Below are 21,094 nucleotides of genomic sequence, written 5' to 3'. Positions count from 1 at the left end.
TAAACATCCAAGACCCAGGCCAATCAGAAAAAGTTCTTTTCTCATCATGCCCTGGCCGGGATTCGAACCCGGGACCTCCGGTGTCACAGACAACCGATACGCCACAGAGGCCATTATTTGCTCATATATATCATATTGTGCCGTGTGGTTCCCGACACCAATACAGTGCCGTGTGGTTCACGGCACTAATACAAAAAAGAATAGGACCACTCCATCTCTTTCCCATGAATGTCGTAAAAGGCGACTAAGGGATAGGCTTACAAACTTGGGATATCTTTTATAGGCGATGGGCTAGCAACCTGTCACTATTAGAATTTCAATTCTATCGTTAAGCCAAACAGCTGAACGTGGCCATTCAGTCCTTTCAAGACTATTGGCTCTGTCTAGGTACCCCGCAAGGGATATAAACGTGACCGTATGTATATAGTATATATGTATGTATATATCATACGGCCGTACCTTGCGGCTGCTCCGGCGGCGCGCAGTCGCGGAGGTCGGCGCTGCGGCGGTGCGCCTCGCGCGCCTCGCGGGCGATCGCGCGCATCGCTGCCTCGGCCTCTTTGGCTTTCCGCTCTGTAACAAGAACATATTAATGAATAAATATCATAGAAATAAGTAAATAAATACATATGATCACGACAATGTTCATTGAAGGGAAGACAGAGCTTACTAAATACCACTTTCCGCTGACAAGACTAGACAGAGCTGACAGGCTTGGCTTAATGATAGGATTGAAATCCAATTAGTGTCAGGTTGCTAGCACATCGCTTAATATGAGAATAGCAAGTTAAAAAAAATCAAAAGTCTATCACTTAGACGCCTCTTAATGGCATCCATGCGAAAGAGGTGATTCTGACACACATAAGTGGTCGTGTTCTTTTTTTTCTTGATGTCGGGAATCACACGACATTATGTGTCGTACACATAATAGGTAAATTTTAGTAGGGAAATATAATAAGTAGCCGTGTGGTTCCCGGCATAGCCGTGTGGTTCCCGGCACCAATACAAAAAAGAATAGGACCACTCCATCTCTTTCCCATGGATGTCGTAAAAGGCGACTATGGGATAGGCTTACAAACTTGGGATTCTTTTTTGGGCGATGGGCTAGCAACCTGTCACTATTTGAATCTCAATTCTATCATTAAGCCAAATAGCTGAACGTGGCCATTCAGTCTTTTCAAGACTGTTGGCTCTGTCTACCCCGCAAGGGATATAGACGTGACCATATGTATGTATGTATGTATAAATATAATAAGTTAGAATCTATAAAATTAACGTGTGCTGTTTAAAAACAGCCTGCTAAACGAAAACCCAAACATGTTAACAGCTGCGCGCCCACAATCCGCGCATAATGTCCACCTCGCGCCGTCAGGGCGCATGCGCATACTAACGTATAGCCTTCGAGACTTGTGCCTTTTCTCTTCATCTACCCCGCAAAGAACAGATATCACACAGAACGATCGACATAAGAAATACAATTTACTAGCCAAAAAAGGCTTATTAAATTGGAATTCTTCTTTCAGGTGATGGGCTAGCAACCTGTCAATATTTGAATTTGAACGTGATGATATATGTGGCGACATCTCTACGCCACTCGTCACAACATCCAATCAAACAACTACTGTCAATCATCGCGACGAATAGCAGCGAAGAATCTAAATCGCGATTACAAAGATTTGACGGATTGGAGCTATATATACAACCTCCGACACAACATCGTCTGTCGCGCGGTTCTCCAGGCGTCACACCTAGCCTGGCGGAAGATCTTCCCTTTGGTGGCGGTCGAACGAATCATTGCTCCCGCTACAATACGTATGGATGGATGGTAGAAACGCAACAGACACCTTGTTCCCTCCACGCGCGGTCGTCGTGCTGCGCGTGCAGCTGCGCGTCCCGCAGCGTGCGCGCGCGCCGCGCCCGCAGCCCGCGCAGGATGTCGCCCGCGCGCGCCGCCGCCACGCGCCGCTCCCACGCCGCCACGCGGTTGCTCACGCCGTCGCCGCTGCTTGGAATGCCCAGCTCCTGCAATTATTACGTTGTTGAACACAAGCCGGTTGTTAAAAAAGTTTGAAGTATAAGTTAATAGACACCAGTATGTTTCAAATAAAATCTACTGGACATACATACATACATAAAATCACGCCTCTTTCCCGGAGGGGTAGGCAGTGACTACCTCTTTCCACTTGCCACGATCTTTGCATACTTCCTTCGCTTCATCCACATTAATAACTCTCTTCATGCAAGCTACTGGACATTCAATCATATATAAGTACCTATACTCAATATGAAGATGTATAATCTATATCTTGACTGAGACACTGACATGACTTAGATATAAGCTTATAAACTTGAGGTTCTTCTTTTAGACGAGAAGCTAGCAACTTGTCACTATTTTAATCCCAATTCTATCACTACGCCAAACACCTGAACGTGGAATATCTTTTCAAGACTACTGACTTTGTCTACCCCGCAAGGGATAAAGACGTGATTATATATGAACCTAACTTTTATTTGGTCATAGTAGCACATCCAGTTGCCATAATCACGGCCAGCCATACATTCTTTATCTTTCCTTTTACCATAAATTCTTACTTCAAAGTAATAGATACTTTTCAAATAACTATTACCTGCAAAACATCCCTCTTCCCTTCAATGAAGTTGAAATGCAAAGTGTTCTTATTTAAGTCCAGTTTCAGATTGTCATTGCAGTAGTCTTCTTTGTCCTTCTTGTCCGAGATCTTGACTTCTGGCTCCAGGGCTTCGATCCTCTGTCTCAGGTCATCCACTGTGCAGTAAATCTCCAGGGTGTCCTCTAATGGGTCTATAGTCTTCGGAGATATGTCGAACGTCTGAAACAGATGAATTGTAAATTTTTACAGACTCCTTTCGATTATCGAATCGCTTATAAGATATAATTCTCGTGACACCATGTCCATTCCTGTATTCCTCCGAAACGGCTTGACCGGTTCTCATTCAATTTTGTGAGCATATTAAGTAGGTCTGAGAATCGGCCAACATCTATTTTTCATACCTTAGTGATAAGGGTTGTCCACCCTTATCATTTTTTTTTAACTAGAAATTTCTTAAAAATTATAAATATATATTTATATGGTAAAACAATGTTTGCCGGGACAGCTAATATACGACGTATAAAGTATTTTAGTAGGTACATATTTTACCAAAAAATTCGAAAAAGTTACTTAGGTAATTACCGTAAGTACAATGAAAAATATTTTTCGCTTAATCCGCGTGACTAATCGTGACATTAGGTTAAAAGTCACCGGCTAAATAAGCATATAAATAAATAAGCTTTTATTTCTCTCTACAAATACTATATCTAACTCTAATAATAATTCTAATCTCCCATGGTCCGGTCCACCGATAAAAAAAACTAACAATAGACAAATCAAAGTCGTGGCAAAAAGATGTTAAAAGTCTTAATTGTATCTCTTACCTGTTCCAAACTATCCAACGGTTTGTAGTCTATGAGTTGCGTGAGCTCCTTCTCCACAGATTTCCTGAGCTGGTGCGCCTCTTCCCGCGCCTGCGCCAGCGCCCGTTGTCTCGCCTCCTCAGCTAGGATGGTCTCTATAGATTTATCATCCGGGTGCTCGCCCATTACCCATACCTGGAATTAAATCATTCCCGTCCAGTCCATCAATTCAATTTCATTTCGTTCAAGTCATTTTGCATTCAAGTCAATTTCGTTCGTGAAGCGGACGACTTGAAGCTGAAGACGGTCATAGTCATTTCTTTTTGAGCTTAAAGACTTTGTCTGCCCCGTAAGGGAATAACACGTAATGTATTGTTGGTTGTAAGTAATTTCTGCCTAAACAACAATTGGGTTATTAATGAAGTCCCTTCATCAATTTTTTACAAAATTTTCGAACGAACGCGGGCAATACTAGTTTAATAGCTAGAACTTAATAACATATGTATATACATATAATCACGTCTATATCCCTTGCGAGGTAGATAGAGCCAACAATCTTAAAAAGTAAAAAGTACCCGAAACCGCCGAGCTTGCATGAAGAGAGTTATGAATGTGGATGAAGCGAAGGAAATATGCAGAGATCGTGGCAAGTGGAAAGAGGTAGTATCTGCCTACCCCTCCGGGAAAGAGGCGTGATTTTATGTATGTATGTATGTATCTTAAAAAGACAGCTGTTTGTCTTAACGATAGAATTGAGATTCAAATAGTGACAGGTACCAAGGTACTGACAGGTAGTACTTAATAAAGGAGATGTAATAAATGTGTATGGAGGTAAACAGCAACCTACCGAAGGTATGTATGTCAAAGATCGTATGACCCGCCAAAAACAAGAAAGCCAGTGGTCACAAGGTCACTGAGGTGGAACAATGAAAACATAACCTTCACTTCTCTGTCATTCACAATAAACAATTTCCTAAAGGCAAAATCTATTGCTTCCGGTAGGCTGGACCGTATTTAGTAATTTTAGCCAAAGGATTAGTTGACTACATACATCTACAGTCACGCGTTTATATACCTTGAGCGGTAGACAGAGCCAACAGTCTTGAAAACACTGAAAGGCCACGTTGAGACAAGTTGATTTAATGAAAGATAATTGATAATACCTATCTACCCAAAATGCTACTGGTAAGCAATTACGTTAAAACATAAAACTAACGTTGGTTAATGAAAAAGTTACAAAGAAAAACTACATTGAACCTAATTCATAGATACTAATAGGTATTTCTATAAATGAAAAGGTTATTAATTTATTTATCCATATGGTTAGGCTCTTTTGTTACTTGGTTTATTTAAAACTAGTGGATGACCGCAGCTCCGTCCGCGTAAAACGAAAAATCACCACAATTCCCGTTCCCGCGCGAAACCTGTCACTATCTGAATCTCAATTCCATTCTTAAGACATACAGTTGTACGTGGCTTTCCAGTCTTGTCGAGATTGTGGGCTCTGTCCACTTCGTAAGGAATAAAGACGTAATGTTACATACATTACATATTTTTGTACACATCAAAAACAAATCACACAAGATTTTAACAATAGAATTAGTGTAAATTAATAATATTTACATGAAGTCAAAAGTAGTCAGAAGCTACCAATAAGAAGAGCCTACAAAGTAAACACGATTGACCTACTTGAATCACGACCCGACTTCGGCCGTCAACTTACAAAAGCTTTCAATGTCACACTCATTTGTTAAATCATCTTTAATGTTAACATTGGGTGATGAAAATTGTTGTGTATATATGTATAAGCAAGAGAGTATTATAGATATGTATCTAATGAAAGTATTTTTTAACGGACAGAAATCGCCATACAGGTTTAGTGCCCTTAAGTGTTAGCCTTTAGACATTCTTAAATAAATTTTCTTAAAAACTTTTTCTTCTTATATTTAAGAGCTAACAATAACTTATGCATTATACATTCCAAAAGGCTATATATCAAACAGGCATCCGATAAGGTCTTTAATTTTGCCAAATATATTCATGACATGTAAAATAATTATCACATCCAGGAAAACACTGAGTTGAGATCAATTTCTAAGAGTTTTCGCCAGTAATTATCAACAGACGATGGCATTATGGTTACGCAGTACTCTTTGACATGCATAGGTTATGTGTTCGAGTTCGAGGAGTAAAAAAATAAGATTTCTATAGTTAATGTCATTGGATATGGATGATGCGAAATAAGTATGTAGTGATAATGGCAAGTGAGAAGATGTCTATGCCTACCCCTCCCGGAGAGAGGCGCGATATATGTACGTATGTAAATAAGTAACTAACGCATAGTCAGAACTAATGAGCGTAGGAAGTTTAGCTTCAAATTAACTTAATAATTTTAAATAACCACAGATAAGAAATAGGCTTATCAAAATGCTAGTCCATCGCCTAAAAGAAGAATCCCAAGTTTATAAGCCTATCCCTTTGTCGCCTTTTACGATATCCATGGGAAAGAGATGGCGTGGTCCTATTCTTTATTTTATTGATGCCGGGAACGTAGGGCTGGCAACCTGTCACTATTTGGATCTTAATTCTATCTATCATTATGTAAAACAGCTGAACGTGGCCAATCAGTCCTATCAAAATTGTTGGCTCTGTCTACCCCGCAGGGGATGTAGACGTGATATCATACATGTATGTATGTACGTAAGTGGCCACACTTACCCACGGCTCCCCGTCCTCCCCCGTCATGAACTGCACCTGTTTCTTGCCATTTTTCTGGAGTTTGGGCCTGTCGTCGTCCTTGCTCAATTTCTGATCCCAGGCCTGCCATCGACGGACCTGAGAACAGACGAATTTAATATTATTCTATCAATCTCTCTGGTTTTGATTGCTACTGTTGTTAAAATAAAATAAAAAGTAAAACAAAATAAAAAAATAACATACATATGTTTATGTCATGTATTATTCTATCAATATCTCTGGTTTTGATTGCTACCATGTTAAAATAAATTTAAAGTAAAACAAAATAAAAAAAAAAAACAACAAATACATATGTCTATGTCATGTCTATATCTCTTGCGGGGTAGACAGAGCCAACAGTCTTGAAAAGACTGATAGGCCACGTTCAGCTATTTGGCTTTAAGATAGAATTGAGATTCAAATAGTTGTCATTATTTGAATCTCGATTCTATCTTTGGTTGCTAGCCCATCGCTTAAAAGAAGAATCCCAAGTTTAAAAGCCTATCCTTTAGTCGCCTTTTACGACATCCATGAGCAAGAGATGGAGTGGTCCTATTCTTTTTTCTAATGGTGCCGGGAACCACACGACATATAGAATTATTTAGAATATATTCAATAAAAAAAATACTAAATCTTTACTCTTCGCAACATTAATATGGAAGTTTGTACCTATAGATATATTGTATAGAAGTATAAATATGTAGTAGTAGAAAAAAAACAAAAGACTGTTACGATGCATTACTAGGAAAGGAAAAAAACGAACGAATGCAATTATACCTTATTCGAGTCGCGCTAGTGCAGGTTACGCTATGAGGAAACATGAATACTAGATGCATTGAACCGCGCTGCAGTTTTTATGAGCGTATTTAAAAGAGAACCGCCTCTAAACGACATCGTCCTTTTTTGAAGTCGGTTAAAATTCTAAAACGCCATAAGTGTAATAAACACTTTCCTGAAAATTGCTACAAATTCGGTTCAGCGAAACGCGAGATAATCGCGGACAAACATACATACGTGCAAGTCGAACTGAGAACTACCTTTTTTTATGGTGTTTAAATATAGTTAGCAAAGGAAGATTACGCCATTATACCAAGGACTAAGTAGTAAGTATTGTGAATTAATAAATATTTTAAATTCAACAAAAATTAATTTAATATTAGGAATTGAAAAATGTCATAGGTATTTTTCATGTTAACAATTTAAAAATAAAAGTCGCGAGATGACAGTAATTTAAAAGACTCAGGAATACAATCTGCTTAATGCGATTAGTGAATTCAATCGTTCATTCGTAAAATAACGTCTATATCGCTTGCGGGGTAGACAGAGCCAGCAATCTTGAAAGAATGATAGGCCACGTTCAGCTGTTAGGCTTAATGATAGAACTGAGATACAACGATTGAGGAAATAATAAATAATTAGAAGGACTTGTATTAAAACCGAAAAATTATAAAACAATGTGAAACTAATGCAATCTGATGACAAAAATACCACTATATTTGGAAATAAAACCAATCAAGCTTCCATGTTTAGGAAGTAATTACATCCGAAACATTGAATAAAATTGCCAATTCATTCACGCCTAATTTATTCAGCTCAAAATAAATGTAATGGTCCTTAATTATTTGTGAAATGAACCGAAACTGTGAAAATCTTGATCGCGTTTAGTATACTGAATCAATTTATCGAGAAAAAATTAAGACTTACTGAGTTAAAATTAAAATATGCAAATAGAGGTTTATAACTTATGGGTTGCTTACACTAATAAGATAAGAATTACATACGAGTCATTTTGACTGATTATCAGACTTGAAAATCTACTTATGACTTTGATACATGAGTGGGGGGGGGGGGGGGGTACTCAATTAGGGGGGGGGTGCAAAATTATAAATGTTATTATACATAAAAACCTTCCTCTTGAATCACTCTACCTGTTACAAAAAACCGCATCAAAATCCGTTGCGTAATTTTAAAGATTTAAGCATACAGACAAACAGACTAAAATAGCGACTTTGTTTTATACTATGTAGTGATAGAAATTCCCACCTGTTCCTCTCTCATCTTGCAGAATAGAGTCTGTTTCTGGGTCTCGTCCAGCTCAGCCAGGATCTCGGGGTCCACCCACATGTCCCGCAGGATCTGCTGCAACATCGTGACGGCCCTGGAAAGATGAGAAAGTTTTATTATCTACACTAATATTATTAAGAGGAAAACTTTGTTTGTTTGTTTGTTTGGTTGTAATGAATAGGCTCAAAAACTACTGGACCGATTTTAAAAATTCTTTCACCATTCGAAAGCTACATTATCCACGAGTAACATAGACTATATTTTATTTTGGAAAAAAATAGTAATATAATTGGATTTTTCGGATACAAACTGAAAAAAATCAACCAAATAGTTACTTATTTTGCGTACGCTGCCTAAACTACAAAAGATAGAACCATAAAATGTTCTAATTAATTGTAGATCTTATAAATATCTACAAAAAAATCCGCGACACACTATACCTATCTATGTCGAGTGAGGCACAACAACCACATTTTAATTTATTTAAAAAACTTGAATTTTTTTTGGTCTACATTTAAACGCGTTTTTTTTTACTCATGCTATTAATCCTTATCAAAATAAATAATTTCATCAATAAGTACAGTTTATGTAGATAATATTTGGTCTTTGAATGATTAAAATTGGACGTTTGGTTTTGAAGTTGTGGTGAAATTAAAATACGATTTCTGCTGCACGGCCCGTTGCGAAGTGAGCAAGACTTAGCCGCTTAGAGATATATTTAGTATCGGCTGTGCATCCGTGCGAAGCCGGGGCGGGTCGCTAGTCATATATATAATAATATAATAGTATATTTAGAATATACCCGGCCCCGGCTTCGCACTATATTTATACTCACTCTATCAACTATAAAATTTTATCTAAGCATACATACATACGAGTACATACAGACATAGGGACAAATGAGGAAAGCGACTTTGCTTTATATTATGTAGTGATATCTAGTTACGCCACCAAAGCCTAGTCCTTTCGAGTAAGTTCCTGACTTTACAACGCACTACTGGATCATGGTCATAGATAGCCTATCTAAGAAGGACGCAACCGGGACTAATACTAAGGATATGAACATGAATTTTGTTCCGCCGCTTCTTCTACACATGCACTTTGGAAGCGGCAGTAGTTATTAGATTTAAGTGATGTGACGTCAATAAGTGATACCTTGTATCCAATTTTGAAAATAAATCTATTCTATTCTAAAACTAAGATCTCGACAGGAAATGGAGTATTGTGTTGACGGCGAAAGTCGTCTAACGTGGAATAACATAATTATTGGTTCCGCATACATTGCTCCACTGGCCATCATGATGGCATAATTGGCAAATTGCATTCCATTACTGTTTCCGTATGCATTATTGTTGATACCTGGTGACCTTATGTCATTGAATTAATAGTCTGCTAATACCTTTGTATGTATTTCTAATGATTATAAGCTAATGAAGTAATTCTTAGATTTTATAGGTTAGGTAACTTCTGTAGATTTTTGTATCAGTTTAGAAGTGTAAATTAACTTTATTAGAATATAGATTCTATGTATAAGCAAGTCTATTATCCAAAACCGTGGATAGCCTAATAGAAAACTAATAGACAAAAAGCTGTAAAAACTAGTAGGTAATACGGTGAACTATTATTTTTTTGGCAACATGATTCCAATTTGTCTTCAGCAGGCCACGAGCATTGATACCAAATGTAAAAACTAAGTTGACTATGATGTTAGAGAAAAAAGGAGCTCTACAAAAACCTGATACGCCGTATTTGATGAAGCCATACCAGAAACGCAGCGACTTATTTAAAGGAACAAAATAACTAAAAGCTAATAGCCTGAAAATAACCAAGTCTAGACGTTGCTATTTTGACAGCATTCCGAGAAACCAACACTCGTGCGCTTTGAATCCGGCGACAAAGATAATCATGCATTATTCATGCTACATGCACTCTTAAGCTGCGTACTGAATACAATATAGACTTTTTTTTAATGTGCTCTTTTTTGTGTTAGGACTGGCTGGTTTGTTATTCATTCATGCTGGCAGCATATACGTTCGAAAATTGAAATGTATGTTGCTGCAAATAGACTTATTATTAATAGTTGTATAATGTTACGAACTTATACAGGGTAGCTTTGAATTTATTTGAATATATTTTAGACTATTAAAAAGACCATAGCAATTCTTTGGCAGTTCCTACAGGAATAGGGAACACGGTAATTACAGATCAATGCAGGTGAACTAATAAACAAATAAAATATTAGTATATACGAAGTACTTAGTAGTATTTTAAGCAATTACGAGTAGAACGTTTTAAAATCATTCTACTTTATGAAATGACACGGAAGTAAGCACATTACAATTGGCCCTCAAAGGCTCAAATATTAATAGTGTTACAAATAGTACAAACGTTCTTTGATGTTTCATAAACTTAATGTTTAAGTGTCAGTGCGCAGTAATTTTATCAAAGTTCATCGCGACGAGTCACGTACCGGGAATTCGTTGAATTGCATTGCGTTGCATTCCACACTTGTATGTCTGTCTGCACTGCCCTGCTGAAAATGACATTGATGTATTTTTTGAAGGCAAAATATTTTCTTAACGTTTTAAGTGATTTCTACGTTGATGTACTTTTTGAAGGCAAAATACTTTCTTAACAGGGGACGTGGGTGCGAACGTTCTTAAATGATTTCTACTTCTTGTAACTCGCTACATTCTTGGCAAACTGGTCGTGGTCGTTCAATTCTTCCTTCAAAGCTGTCTTCCTTGCACACAAGAGCACAGGTGCAACCACTATTACCTTGACTCGCTCGGTCCATCTGATGGGTGATTTACCGTTATCTAGTTTCTTCTTGACCCTGGTTTACCAGGCCTATGGCTTTTTTATACCCATTCTTATATCTGTGACAGTCAAAACTACTACACTCATTTAGTCGATAGACCCGGTCCATCCTCACCCCTCACTCTTAGGTTTGAATATTTTCCTTCATCACAAAAGCATCGGCTAGCAATCAAACTGATCAAAAAGGTCGAATAGGATTTGAACCTGTGCCACATTCAGCGTCATGCTTTTTTACACCGTTCGACCACCGACAGTCTATAAAACTGCTACTTATTAAACAAATATTGTTCTAATATTGCACTCCCCTTAAGTCTCAATCAGGTCGACATTTTGTTCACCTTCACTTTTAAACGTGGCTAAGTACTGCATGTTGCAATGGAGTCGAGTCACGATTGTGCTTTGTCGGTGCCAAGCGAAGTGCATGCCACAGATTTAAGTCTATTTGTATCCTTTTTAGAGTTCTAAAGTACGTTCATGATATAAGCAAATAAGATAATTTTGAAAGTAAAACTGTCGAGATTTACACAGATATGAATACTTGGAAAATTATGCGTTTGGTACAAAAAGATAACGAAGCTAAAGATGATAACAAAGTGAAGACGACTATATATTCCAACCTTCTCATACCTACTTACAGGGTCAACTGAGAACCTTAATAGTACTAAAATAAAATAATATTGATCCAATGGCTTATTACATCTTCAAATAATGTTGAAATTACTTAAAACAAATAATATTTTTAGGTAATTAAAGATTTGCCATGCAACTCGTCAAAATACTACCTTTTCGTCGCGATCCAACATCAGCAACTAAGCTAAAGTTTTTCTTAACTTTAGCTTAATAAACTATATACTTAGCTTCATAGCTTGGATTTGTGTCATCATACACCTCCGCTAATTCATAACAAACGTTACTCATTGCTCAAAGAAAGCGCGCAGTGTAAACGCCTACGCAAAAAATGTCAAGGGCATGTTCCTCTCACTTTTTATCCTTTCTAGTACTAACTTATATTATGAGGATACAAAAAGTCTAATTGGTCGTATGTATCACTAGATATTGCACATCCTAGCATCAGTTTCTGATCAAGATCGTATTAAATTCTCTCTCGTGGTGGGTTCATCCATCATCATCTTGTGTTTTGTTGATAAGCAAAATTATCATTCATATTTCCAAATGATTTTGTAAAAAAAATCACCAATTCCAAGTAATATTTTATACGAAGATCCTATCCTACTAATATTATAAATGCGACAGTTTGTATGTCAGGATGTCAGCATGGATGTTTGTTACTCTTTCACGAAAAAACTGCTAAACCGATTACGATATTTGGTATGTGGGTAGAATAACACATAGGCTACTTATTATCCCAGAGTTCCCGTAGTGTATTTATAGTGTACTAATACATGATTTTTCTCTCCAAGAATACCTTTCTGCCTATTTCTCGATCTGTAAACTTTTATTTCGTGCGCAAAAATATTCTGGGCAACAATTAAAGGCTAGCACCCACAGGAACCGATACTATTCCACAAACCTTGCAAGTTAACGATGCTCCTGACCTAAAAAAGGGGTACAAAAACCATAAAAGAGTGTGAATCTAACTCCATTAAGAGCATAATCTTTTTAGACCGATCTAATTAAAAGCATAGTCAAAACATTCCACCGAATAATTACCACCTATTAACACAATTACTGTACAAGTCAAATCACCACCAACATTACACTGAATCAGTGTCAGTCAATTAACAAGTCTTGATTTAATTTTGGCTCAACGGATCACTTGCAAATGTAGTTCACCTGTTGTAGGTCCAATAAAGTCTGAGTTGTATTTGTGACATAGTCATAGAATTGAGAATATCATAATATTATGGAAGTGGTGATTACCTGGTGAATGTGACGTCGTATTACTAATGGTTGTGACACCCTAACCTTATCATTTTGCATCTGAATTCTGAATTTCTTACAATTTAATTGCTGCGAAGAAAATTGTATGTGACCACGTGTCATATCATCATTCCTGTTGTCTTTTCTTACATTATTTAGATTTTTATGCTTGTCTTTGACACAGTTGGCCTATCCACAAAGTTCGAGACTTGGTTTTTATATAAAACAACATTTTACGTCATCACTCCTAAAGGTCTAGTCTCTGTGGTAAATTTTATCAAAATCTGTCAAAAACTTTCTGTTTTGGAAAAAAAACTATTGAGCGGTATTTATTTATTGAAACAGTACAAAAAGAAGAATCCATTGAATGTTTTGTGTAAATGTAATACATTGTATTTGTAAACGCGTGCCGAATCCGTTATGTTGTTCTAGTGATGGAAATTACGGTAAGCTCGTTACATACATTATGTGCCGTCAGCAATGAAAGTTGCAAAGACTGGAGTCTTCTGGTTCAGTGGTGAATGAGTCGGCTTTATGTCTCAGAGATCACGGGTTCAAGTCCCGCGTGAAATTGTTCATTGTTTGTGAGGCTAGTCCATAAGATGTGACAAAAGTTTAGGTGCTTTGTTGTAGAATAGTCAGTTTGAGTCTTCTGTGGAATAGTTACATTTTAACATAAAATAATACCTGCGGTACATAAAATAATCGTAATTTCTGTCTTCAAAAAGTTCGTTCAAGTATTTTATATTCACAACGTGTGCGGAATTTATTATGTTAAGAACATGATAAGATTGAATTCTAATCATATTGAAGTAAGTATTTCCAGTTTTTTTATAGAGTAGTTGGCGGGAAATATAGAAGTGTAATTTTGAAACTAGATTATAAAGAAAATCATTATAATTTAACAACAATAATTAAATGTTTAAGTTTGCAATAAAAAAAAACTAAAGAATTAAATTCGTCATTTTTTTAATCCTGGCAATATTAACCCGACCACGTGTTAAAAAGTTCGCTTCGTAATTTAATAATGTATGAGTGGGTTAGGCTTGCCATGCCAGTTTTTTGTTTAACGCCGAGTACTGCCTGTCAATGAACTTTGAATTTATCCCTTGCTAACCGAAGCAGTAAACAGCGCATGTTCTCACAGACAGACTGACATTATTATTACTCGGATCACGTTTTATACCACTACCACCCACCCGAACTGTTATTGGAAACTTAAGAAGGTATTTGAGTTATTATGAAACAAAAGAATATGATTAAATCATCATAACTCAGCGGTTAAGAACGTATTTTTATATCTTCTTGAAGTGGCTTCATTCACTCTAGAACTCGAAAGGCTAAATATGAAGGTGTGGAAACTAAGATAAAGTATTAAATTGGAGGGTCGTAATTAGAAATAGTATTAAAAAGTCCTTCAAGTTACTTCAATGTGCATTACACAAAAACATAGCGAAATTGCAAGCAATTGACCAATATATGGAGTAAGAATGTTACGAAGAGTGCTTATAATTTAAGAGAGAATATACTTAATAAACGCTATCATGAAACTAACTACTGTTCTGTGCTAATAACGACATTATAACAGTTTTACTAACCATTAATTAACTTATTACTTTGTACAACCAGCTTGTATAGGGTTAAACAACAAGTTTAAATAATAAAAGAGCACTATGATATTAGAAACTAATTTTTTGATACCATAGATGATAGCTGCTTTAAACTAAGATTCCTTTGCTTTTCCGCAAGAATAAACGCTATTTAAAAATGAATTATCAATGTATAATTCCTTTCCGATCAAAATTTTTGAGTTTGGAAGTCAAATTGAAGTCTACTTTTTAATGACGAATCACACACCACATTTTGAGTTCTGGCCACTTGGCATATAGGACAACTAGAACTCTATTTTATAATTTTTTTTTTTTTATCCGTTAGAATGATAGTCTTGCCTATACTGGGATAGTTAACGATTGAAATAAATAAACCCGAGACTCTATGGAACTTTAATTGAACCGCATTATCGCGTCTCTTGCAATATGTTTTCTAAGAAAAAAAAACTAGGCCAGAATATCGGCCAACGAGGGAAATCTTCTCTCCTCTTTAGGCACACAGTTAGTTTCTATTCTACACCATTAGTCTGAACTGGACGGTTTGATATAGTAGTGAGAACTGTGGACTACTTTCCCGCTTTAGAAAATGCTGTTAGAATTTTTTCCTGACATGGATAATTAAGAGAATATATTTACGTTTTGAACGATGCTGTTTACTGGGTTTGGCTTCTACGGGATCTTTGATTATCCAAAAAAATTAACCTAATATATATCCAAAAATTTCCACTATCCTTCTGGTGTTTGTCCTCCTTTAGCAGCAATTCTTCCTGGGTTGCCTGTTACCATGATCCAGGAGTGAATATCATCCACTATCTTACAATACTTATAACTGTTTCACTCAAGAGGCGGCAGAGACCATTCTGTATATTTTTATTTAATATCTTAATTATCTAAAGTTGATTGTGATGAAGCCAAAGAGGTAGAGACAAATGGACTAAGAGAGTCCAGTTTAAAATAAAAAATGAAAATAAGTGTTTACACTTTAAAGTCGCCAAGGAACCAAAACAATGTCAAATACAATTCAAAACCATTGCAAAAAAGGTAGGGGGTTTATGTAACAAAATGTTATAAAATCTGAAGGTTAATTTCCGCACTGAAATTCTGCGCCTGCGACTTGCCCATTAAATAATGTTAAATGATTTCATCGCACGATCATCAGCTACATAATGTGAACGAAAGATCGCGATCCCGCGAACAATGGTACCACATGATTTGATTACTTTTACTGACGCTCTTCGCCAACCTAATGAATAGAAATGAGCTGAGAATCGTAAATGGAGATTGCAAGTGTCGACAGGTAGACATACCCGCCGTGAGAGTTGGAATCTCGGATGTTTTTCTAGTATTCTAATATGCTTTTTAGAAAAAATATATACATACATATAATCACGTCTATACCCCTTGTAGGGTAGACATTCATGGGAGAGAGATGGAATGGTTCTATTCTTTTTTCTATAGGTCCCGGGAATCACACGGCACTATAAAAATATAATGTAAGAGAATTACAGAATTAAAATCTTAAGAGTTCCTAAGTTGCTTTCTTTCTTTTCCCGGATACATACAACTTGGGAATTTAAAGGTAAGAGTAAAATGGCATTATTTGAGCTTACATGCACCACCTCAGGCCTCAACTTGCTTACCACCACCACCACTTACCAATAGATTGAGGATTCAAACGCAATCAAATTATTAAAAAATAAAAACAAATAATCGAAAGAAGCGTACAGGGATTGTAGCACGCAAAAGCCTTCGGGAAAGGAGCGTAATAATTATGTATATATGTAAAACTAAGGCTTTATCTAAAATGGAGAACAAAAAAAAGAAATTTAATTTTCATATAATCACGTCTATATCCCTTGCGTCCTTTGAATTATAATCTTATTCCATAACTTCATTATTTTCTTTCTTGGCGCGTCGGATTGTTTTGTATTGCATTGGATTTTGATTTATTGATTTGATTAATGGTCTTGCTATGATAATATAATAATATGTACGTAATTTCCAAGAGCTCTATTATTAATTTCATTAATTTTAACGTGCAACCTCCATTCATTCTCAGCTTCTAGATTGCGATGCATTATCTCATAGGAAAGCATTCACAACACAGAGTTTTATGTTACAATAAAGATGAAAAACATGCGCTAATCGACATGTATGTATGTAGGTACAGTCAAGAGAAAAAGTTACATGACGCTTTAGATACATACATATAGTTACGTCTATATCCCTTGCGGGGTACACAGAGCCAACAGTCTTCAAAAGACTGAAAGGCCACATTCAACTGTATGGCTTTGTAATGGAATTTAAATTCAAATAGTACGAGTAACATCCCATCGCTAATAAGAAAGGAAAAAGCAATAAACAGTTTGATCATCACATTTCGAATACCTAGAAATTTATCACAACGAACAAACATCCAAAAGTCACATTTGGTATAAGTACTTATATTATCTTTGGTTATGTATAAGGCAAAAGCTGGTGTTTGATATGAAAGGTCGACACCATACACATAAATAAATAGGCGTGTCGACTATGCTACGTACCTCAATGTCCTATCAAAGACACATGTCATATTATTTCCTTCCGCCTAATATTGCCGTTTCAATGTGGTATGCGGTATTTTTGTAATATCTATGTTATATGTGATTTTAATTAATTTGCAACTGTTTGCTCTGTAGTCCGTAAATATGAGATATTTCAATTAAAAAAAGTTATCGTACCTAAGCCAAAATTTCGTAAAGTTGGACGAAAGTTCTCAACAAAAACATGTCTATACAAACTAGAAAGAAATACTTATATTTTGCTAAGGCATAAGCTTCCGTGTCAAAGTGTCCAAAAAGAATCCTATGTTTGAGCATAAATTAGCTGCAATATTTTTCCAAAATCCATATAATCCGTTGACAGCCTCTGTGGCGCAGCGTTAATATGCTTGTCTGTGACACCGGAGGTCCCGGGTTCGAATCCCGGTCAGGGCATGATGAGAAACGAACTTTCTCTGCTTGCTCTGGGTCTAGGATTTTTATCTATCTAAATATTAATTATTTAATTTTTTATCGTTGAGTTAGTATCTCGTAACACATGTTTCGAACTTACTTCGAGGCTAACTCAATCTGTGTAATTTGTCACGTATAAAAAAAAACAGTGCATTCGAAAATTTTGAATTTAAAAATATATACATAGGGAAGTATCGATAAACATTACAGTTATTACGAGTAGCAACTAAAGCCAACAAAACTTATAGTACCTTACGTGAATTACTACTATTTGTTAGTATCCATGATACATACATATTATCACGTCTATATCCCTTGCGGGGTAGACAGGGCCAACAGTCCTGAAGAGACTGACAGGCCACGTTTAGCTGCTTGGCTTTATGATAGAATTGAGATTCAAAAAGTGACAGGTTGCTAGTCCATCGCCCAAAATAAGAATTCCAAGTTTAAAAGCCTATCTCTTAGTCGCCTCTTACGACATTCACGGGAAATGAGATGGAGTGTTCCTATTCTTTTTTATATTGCTGCCGGGAACCACACGGCATCACCAGTATCCATGATCCAGATCAATATTCATCTTTGTGCGAAGTACTTAAACAAAAACGGTGTGATGTAAGGGCGTACAACGCACGATTGGTTCTGCTTTAAACCCGCGGACCAGATGTCGGTCAGCTCTCAAGGTTTCCATTATGTGTGGCGTTGTATCGTGGTGTTACGGAAGTCCGTGATGTGGCGTCGTAAATTTATAGTAATTTCGATTTTTTGAGATTGACAACTAAATTTTTTTTTAAATTTAAAACAAAAAAAATTGCAACAATGATAGAGATAATACGGGTTTGACGTAAAAAATATCGGAATTGACAACTTATTTTGTCTCTGTCTCTCCCACATTATTGCCTTATGGTTGTTTGAAACGATCTCACATACACTGAATTTGAATGCCTCTTTAGAGTTTCCTGAAAATGATCACGACAGGAATTGACACGATCGTCTAACGTTAATTTTTGGAATACTAATGACGAGAGCAAAGCAGCAGGTAATACCCAGAGTGAAGTAGCAGAATCGATAATACGGGCTGTACCACCACCAAAGGGAAGATCTTTCACCAGGCTAGATGTTATGCATTATGCCTGGGGAACCACGCTGCCGACGATGTTGTGTCGAAGGTTGTATAACACTAAAATCCGCAAGATCCTTAATAGATGCGATTTAGCATTTAATCCCGACTAAAAAAAATCACGACTCCCTCAATAAAAAAGGGTTTTAGGAAAAGAATACGATGCACTATGACGAAATTCTGTCAAGTGGTTTTCTTAAACCTTTAATTTATTTACAATGGCGTATAATATGTCGCCACAAAACACAAACAGATTTGAGACTCAAAACCAATACAATGTAATTGCAACTAACCGTTCAGAACAACGAATTGAGTCGAGAGTTTAGGAGTTAAGACAATGGACACCAGTTTGTGAAAATTGGGAGATCCGCTGGTCGAGGCCGTGAGTGGAACGAATCGATTTGACTTTTTGTTGCCCAAAAATGCCCTTGAGTGTGTACTAAATATTGTTTTGTTTCAATAACCGACTCGCTAGAAATAATAGCTTGCTTAAAAACGATCGTAACTCTCCATTACCTATTCGACTACGTTACCATTGAATATTCAAAGATTTAATAAATACAAAAAAATTAATTTTGAGACATAGGTAAGTGCATCACGTAATTTAATGAGTACATTTTATGTATTTACTACGTTATTATAAAAAATAAATTCTATAGTTTCGTCCGTAGTATATGTCTCACCATGTCCTTTTTAAACATATTACTTACGATAAACATATCTCATAATAAAAATAAACAAAAACATTTGACAATCTAAATATTATTTTTAGGTTGGTAGTTACATTATTTTTCAAAAGATTTCTCATTGATGAAACTACACTTAAAAACATCTCCAACAGAAAGTTAGGTGACAATTATCAGCATTACCAGGCAATATTCGCAAACTCTCGCTTTCGACACCGGTGAAAACTTCACTCCTGCAAATTTCACTGCTTTTGTATTTGTAAAGTAGGTATTATTTGTTTTAAAATAACATTAGATTTTCTCAAAAACCGCCACAGGTAGACACCTTAATTTAAAAAAAAAACTAAAACCACCATGCAAGTCTAGTAGCGAAGTAAAAACATGATGCGTTCCTCCTGCTTCTGTCTCCAGCAGAATATGCAGAATGTAAAAGTGAATCAAGGGATACGCTAAAGATCCTTTTAGATGATGATAGCCATGGACCATTCACTATCTCGGAATTTCAATCCCATCATTTAGACATACATATACCACTATAGTGTAAAGACATTATTCTTCGTATACTTCAGTTTAAAAACAAAATGTATCTAACACTTCCTAACTGAGTATTGGTGAAAAATAGAGATGACAGAAAAAAAAATTGTGTAATAAAATACCAAAATAGTGTAAAAATGGTAATACCAATGACTAGAGTTTTCCTGTTTTCATATTTTAATCACCAAATTATCTAAAATCTATAAATAACATTTTGGAAAACTATAAATCATTGAAGATATATCGATAAATAAGTGAAATGAGTTTGTTTGGGTGACAGATAATAATGAAAACAATGATTGCCATGATAAGAAATGTCGTATTATTTACATTTATTTGTAATTCGCATGACCTAACCTAAATCATAATAATAGTGATTATTGCATATCTTATCTCTACTTTCTCTCCTGCGCAATTGTTTTATTTTTTAGCTGATTATACACGTCATATCAATGTGACAAGAAAAACATGTGAACTAATGCGCTTCTTCGGCTTCCTGTTACGCACTTCCATCCTTTTCACAAAATCACTACAACAGAGATATGTTCTTTGGTTTATGATTGACTAGCGACCCGCCCCGGCTTCGCACGGGTGCAAAATTCGGAAAAAATTACATATAAAAACCTTCCTCTTGAATCACTCTACCTGTTACAAAAAACCGCATCAAAATCCGTTGCGTAATTTTAAAGATTTAAGCATACAGACAAACAGACTAAAATAGCGACTTTGTTTTATACTATGTAGTGATTAAACCAATTGATTTAGGTGTAATACTAACTAACTAGGTGTAATACTGTACTACAGACTGCAATTTCATCGATTTTAGGAAATCTATATACTTTTTAAAAAATATATAGATTTTAGGAAAATATATATATTTTTTTAATAAATAAATAATAATGAATATTATTTTGCCATTGACATAGACATTTCTGAGATCACACAAGTAGGTGCATACAGTGGAGGTCAACGCTCCTTAAACACTAATTCGATTATTATGCTTTCACCGCGGCCCGCACATTATAACAACAACATTACGTTATGGCCGACATAATGCGTTAAACATTAGCGTATCAATGGTCGCTCTCATGTGGTTTATTATAGAATTGGAAAATATTACGAGATTTGCTTTTGTTAATCACAAAAGCAAGAAACACCGCACCGTACGCAATCTGCTTCGTTATTTGCTACTTAAAAAGAAATTATATTAGTAGGTAAGT

At 36.0% G+C, this 21,094-nt stretch overlaps 1 protein-coding gene across 2 annotated transcripts in view; it reads right to left on the bottom strand.

Moving 5' to 3' along the window:
- Window positions 1-21,094, bottom strand: part of LOC106138847 (SH2 domain-containing protein 4A) — a 39,235-nt gene that overhangs the window by 4,699 nt on the left and 13,442 nt on the right. For both annotated transcript variants that reach the window (XM_060948918.1, XM_060948917.1), the window contains exons 3-8: window positions 8,213-8,327; window positions 6,152-6,268; window positions 3,455-3,628; window positions 2,628-2,849; window positions 1,845-2,022; window positions 460-573 (exon numbers count right to left, since the gene is read on the bottom strand). In XM_060948918.1, the coding sequence (XP_060804901.1) occupies window positions 460-573; window positions 1,845-2,022; window positions 2,628-2,849; window positions 3,455-3,628; window positions 6,152-6,268; window positions 8,213-8,317 (910 nt within the window). In that variant the 5' untranslated portion in view covers window positions 8,318-8,327. The remainder of the gene's footprint in view (window positions 1-459; window positions 574-1,844; window positions 2,023-2,627; window positions 2,850-3,454; window positions 3,629-6,151; window positions 6,269-8,212; window positions 8,328-21,094) is intronic.

This window comes from Amyelois transitella, chromosome 17 (genome assembly GCF_032362555.1).
Source record: "Amyelois transitella isolate CPQ chromosome 17, ilAmyTran1.1, whole genome shotgun sequence".
NCBI lineage: Eukaryota > Metazoa > Arthropoda > Insecta > Lepidoptera > Pyralidae > Amyelois > Amyelois transitella.
This window is presented reverse-complemented; position numbering and strand designations above follow the sequence as displayed.